Source organism: Sarcophilus harrisii, chromosome 2 (genome assembly GCF_902635505.1).
Source record: "Sarcophilus harrisii chromosome 2, mSarHar1.11, whole genome shotgun sequence".
Classification (NCBI taxonomy): domain Eukaryota; kingdom Metazoa; phylum Chordata; class Mammalia; order Dasyuromorphia; family Dasyuridae; genus Sarcophilus; species Sarcophilus harrisii.
Window position 1 is genome coordinate 422,401,507 of NC_045427.1, and position 5,360 is coordinate 422,406,866.

Here is a 5,360-nt window from a genome sequence, read left to right on the forward strand (position 1 = left end):
TAGCTCCATAGATACTTTACCGTATCTGGATACCTGACTCCTTCTCTGGCCTGCCAGCTCCTTGTGGGACAATGATATAAAATTTTTCACTGTAGGTTCTGACTCAGACCAGATGCTCAGGGATCAAAACCCCAGCTCTGGAGAATTTTGAGCATATCCCTGGGCTAAAGATTCTGGGTCACTTGACAGGAACTGATATGTAGTCAAAACCCCAGTCCCATTTCTGATGCGTACCATATTAAGTCCTCATATCTGAAGAAGCCCCACATTTTCAGTCCTCTGCCTATGAGTTCTCTTAATCTTCCAGTCTCCATATTTTAATTTTCCACACCCAAGGGAACACCATATCTCTAAATTCCACACATTTCCCAAATCCCACCTCTCTATACCTAAGGGAGCACCACATACCTGATTTCCCCACATTTCAGGGAGTCTAATGTCCCATATCTCTTGAGTCTTCATGCCTATGAGGGTTCTATTTCTAAGGTCCCACACTTGAGGGAATCCTATATCCCAGAATCCCCTTATAGTTCAAAGGCAGAAGAGTTATTAACTCTTACTGTGGAGGAAATCACTTAAGATGATGCACAGGAGTCATATTTAGTGCTAATGAGACTTTTTGGTAAATAAATGAAGTTATCACTGTTTTACTTCTATATTATTTTAGAAGACTGAACAGACTTTTTTTTCCCCACAACCTGATCAAACAGAAGAATATATTAATGAGAAATCTCAATGGAGAGATGGCTGTTTTCCCCGGGAGCAGGCAGTTTCCAGCCAAAACAACTTTGGGAGCAGAAGAAATGGAATCAGAGGGGAACTGCTAGGCTCAGCCTTTTTTCTCTGGGCAGTTTACAACCCAGATTGAGAGAGAGTGAAGAGGCAAATATTCCCACCACCCTCCTTGGCCTGGGGACAAAACTAAGGTTCCCCCTCCCCAATTTGATTCTGAATGGAGGAAACATTATCTTTAATAGGATAGAATGAATCAATCACAGCTCTAAGTTGTGTTTTCTTTATCTTGGCCAATGTACAGTTTAATCTAACAATATAACAACCTAACACCCTTTCCCCCTCCCTGCTTCCCCTGAATCCTCATCCCTGCTCCCCCACCCTTGCCCATTTAATTCCTCTTTCTGCCAAGCTGGCAATAGAAAAAGTCACCATACACTCTGTTTGTATGTGGAGGCAGACTCAATGCTATCTTTCCAGGAAGAGCCCAGGAAACCGCCAGACTTCCCTAGGGTTCCTGAGGGTTAGGAGAGGATATTTTGTGGAATGTCTGAAACTGAGTCTGGAACTGAAAGGGGACTTCCTGAAAACTGACTCCTGATATCTTCATCACTCTCAAGTCTGTACTTCCTAGGCATGGGCAATCTCTGGGAGTCTGAGCAGCACTGATGCTGGTGTCAGGGAGATACCAGATTAGGATGAGGGTCGCTCTTCTGAGAGAGATGTTCTTTGGTGAGGGGCTCTCTAGCCAGAGTCATGGAAAGGGAAATTGGGAGATACTGATGGAAAAGAAAGGACCATGTGACAGTGGCCATGACCATAGAGAAGAGGGGGTGGCCTAGAGGGGTGATGCTGCTACCTGCAGCCACAGGACTCCACAACCATGTCCTCATACTGCTTGTAGACCACATTGTTGGCAGAATCAATGAAAAGGATGCTGATAGGACTCAACCTGGTGGGTACACAGCAGGTAGGGGGAGTAGATTCGGGATCCATGGAGTTCATAAGAGTCTGGATGACAGCATGGTTGGTGGGCTCCAGGTGAGAGCGAAGGGGAAACTCACAGAGTCCTTCACAGTGAAAGGCCTCGTATTCCAAGGGGGCAATGATCCAGTCGTCCCAGCCCATGTCCTTGAAATTAACATGGAGAGCCTTGCGACTGCAACGGGCCTTTGGATTTTTGCTGGGGCGCTTGCCCTGGCGGGTCGCAAGTGGGGCCCGCCGTTTCCGACGCTGACTGAATAGGTACTCATACACAGTTTTATCATCTTGGCCAGAGCGAGCCTTAATTTCATTAAAGAACAAATCACGTTTCTTAGTACGGCCAAATACAAGGAACAAGGCCTTCTCATGGACCTGACGGGCAACTCTGTCAAAGCCCACACCACGTAGGTCCATGACACGGCCTCGATCCCAGGCCTCCAGCTCCAAACACAGCTGAGCTGAATTCTTAAAATTTCGGAAGAGCTTCCAGATGTCAAACACTTCCCAACGGGGGCTCTCCAGACCTGGCACAGAACGTACATCAAGCAGGATGCCGGGTTGCCGGCCACTGGGACAGCTAGACAACTTCAGCTGGGCTGGCCGCCCAGGGAGAGATGGCTTCGACCCATCTGAGGGCTTTTTCCGCAGGATCCGTAACTCAGCTCCCAATAGCCCATCTTTTTCCAGAGCACTGATGTCAAACACATACCTTTGCTTCCTGACTGCAGGACCTCTGTCATCTAGAGAGAAAAAAAACAGGATCATTCTTGATGTTCTTGCAGCATCTCTAGAGGGGCTACTGAATCTAAGAAAAGTACTTAACATCCTGTCCACTAGGACAGGGGCTGGGACCCCACATTTTGAAAGTATACAAATTAAGAGAACTTCCTAAATAACTAAGTCCATTGTGGACATATACATGTAAGCAAGTGTGTAATGTCTTTTGTGTAAATATATTCTATACTCCTTAAGTGTATATCATGGAAGACACAGAATATAATTTTGTCGAAGCCAATGTCCTGTGTGATTAGATGATCATTCAAAGGATGTGTGTCTGTGACATTTTCAGTATATGTCAGAATGAGTGTGTTGTCCGTCCGAAATATCAATTTGCCACCAGAGAGTATTCATATGTTTCCCCAGAAGGTGACTAATTGGACTTTTAAACTCTTCATCTCCCCTCCCTGAGCAGCTTCAGTGCTAGGGGACATGGGGACTACTTTATGAGTCCTGAAGGAGTCACAGCTTTCCCTATCTGGGCACACAGCCAGGATACCTCCCCCACCCCAAGCAGACTTGCTGCCACTGAGCAAGCCTGGCTCAGCTTCACCCCTCCCCCAACATCAAGTACTTAATGAGTATGTTCTCCTCCTTTCCCAAACTCCCTCCTGAAAGGCACTCAAGTAGAAATTCTAAGAATCATAGAATTTTAGAAACTTGTAAGTGGAAGAGACCTTAGAAACACTCTAGTCCAACCTCCAAAAGTAACTCACTTGTAGGAGGTTACAAGAGAGTTAAGTGTCCAGATTGAAACAAAATTTTGAACACTACGACTGCAAAAAAAAAAAAAAATGAGGAGAGCCTATGTTTTCCTGAGTCACATGAAAGTACCAAGCCATTTAGCTTTGTTTAGGACAGAATAACTGATATTGATGATGCTCTTCTCCCACCCCATCAACCAGCTGAATGAATTCCCTCTGCAATGAATCACCTGTTCCCCTCAAAGTTCCCAACACACACCTCGGATCTAGCTTCATCTAGAACTAAGGGAAGCCAGTCCTTGCAAATGAGTAAGTAACCGAGAAACAGAACACCTGGATTCTCATCCCAGCTCATGCAGCTGGATCACTGTGACCTTCAGCCAATCTCTCACCTTGTCTGAACCTCAGTTTTCTTTCTGTAAACTGATGGACCTAGACAGGATGAACCTGTTCTGACATCCTACAATTCCACGTTCTAGGGCATGGAGCCCACACAACCAGATGCACAACAATACAAGAGGTAGCCCTTGGCATGTGTAACTGATGCACTCCCCTAGACATCCCTCCTTGGCCTGGGGTCAACATCGCCTCTCACCTTGCCCTTTGTCTATGAAGCTGGTGATGGTGTTGGCCAGCCCAGCTTCCAGCTTCACGCTGCCATTGACTCCCTTCCTATCAGCATCCGACAGCGTCCTGTACAGGGAGAGCATGTACTCATGGGGCGTGACTGGGGGCGGTCGGAAAGGTTCCTTGGGCTCGATTGGGAGCCCCGGCTCCTTGGCCTTTTTCAGTAGGAAAGTACTGGAACCGGGGCCACCCTTTGGAGGAACCTTGGTACCAGGGTGCTGCCCTTTGGGGGTCACAGTCCGAGCTCCCGCCTGCCTTGCCTGGGGGATTTCTGGCTTGGGCTCAGGACCTCCGGCTCTCGAGGGCATCTTTTTGGGCTGATCCTTCTTGGGTAGATGGCCTCCAGCGTGGCTGGCGCTGCCCTTTGCCCTGGCATTAGTGGCTGCCCCATTGAAGCCATGTCCCCCCGGCCTGAAGCTGCCTCTGGCAGGAGGGGGACGCTCCTTGGCTTCTGCCTTGGCCAGTCCCGGTCTGGACCCTGAGGTTCTCTGTGCCAGGTCTGGGGCACTCAGAACAGTGCTGATAAGATCTAGGTCCAACCAAATCAAGTGCCAGAGCAAGAAAGTGAGGAGTCTTGGGAGTTTCATCCTCTAACCTGCCGCTGAATGGCACCAAAGAGAACAGCGGCGAAGGTACCTCTGGTTTGGCAGGAGAAACCATGAAAGGAACGAAACCCCAAGGGCAGCGGCAGCGGTAGCGGCAGCGGCGGCAGCGGCAGCGGCAGCGGGAAGGGCTTTCTCCTCAGGCTGAGACTCTTTAAATCTGCCTCTTGCACGTCTGTATCCAGTCCCATAGTGGAAACGCTCTTGTATCCAGACGTGCGCCCGTCTTCAGTCAGCAGCTGAAAATAACTCGTTCTTGAAAGGAGAAAGCCGACCGCCCCTTTTCTCCTGCAGGACTGACGGAGGGTTTGAAGGAGGCTTGTTTTAAGTCTGAGGGTTTTTTCCAAGAAGGAAGAATGGCGTAATGCTGCCTCTGGGCTCCAGTTTTTTTTTTTTTTTTTTTTTAAAGTTTTGAATCCTTTCCAGTGAAAATACTTCACACACACACACACACACACACACACACACACACACACACACACAGGCCTGCAGGTGCTCAGTGAAAAAAAAAATCTTTTACAAACCTGAACTCAGGAATTGGAAACGGAATTCCAACAAAAACCAATTTAATTACTCTCTGATGTCATGCTGTCTAAACTAATTTAAGTACGATATATTTATGTGAAAGAAAAAAAAAGTCGTCTCTGCCCTTTCACGGACTGTGACTCACACGGGGGATGGGGGCGGGGGGACTGCTCAGTGGGACCCTCACGTCCAGGGGGTGTCCTGGAGCTTTGGGAAGAGCACGGGGTCTCCATCTCAAGTGTTCAGAGCCAGCCCCTTCCAGAGGAGAAAACAATTCACGGGTCTTAAGCCCCAGCACTAAGGTTGTAGAGGTGGGGCATTTTGGAGAGGGGGGAGGCAAGTCTGGCTTTTCAAAGTCAAGTCCTTGGAGTGTTTTTAAAGTAGTTACAATCCAGCCTCTGAGTCTGGG

The 5,360-nt window shown here is 48.2% G+C and overlaps 1 protein-coding gene across 1 annotated transcript; it reads right to left on the bottom strand.

Moving 5' to 3' along the window:
* Positions 1-205: 205 nt before the first annotated feature.
* GDF5 (growth differentiation factor 5) lies at positions 206-4,757 on the bottom strand. The gene is made up of 2 exons (XM_003756934.2): positions 3,793-4,757; positions 206-2,456 (listed from the first exon to the last, which is right to left on the bottom strand). Exons 1-2 carry the CDS (start codon positions 4,409-4,411, stop codon positions 1,588-1,590), a joined length of 1,488 nt encoding a protein of 495 aa, XP_003756982.2. The 5' UTR covers positions 4,412-4,757; the 3' UTR covers positions 206-1,587.
* Between the last annotated feature and the right edge of the window lie 603 nt (positions 4,758-5,360).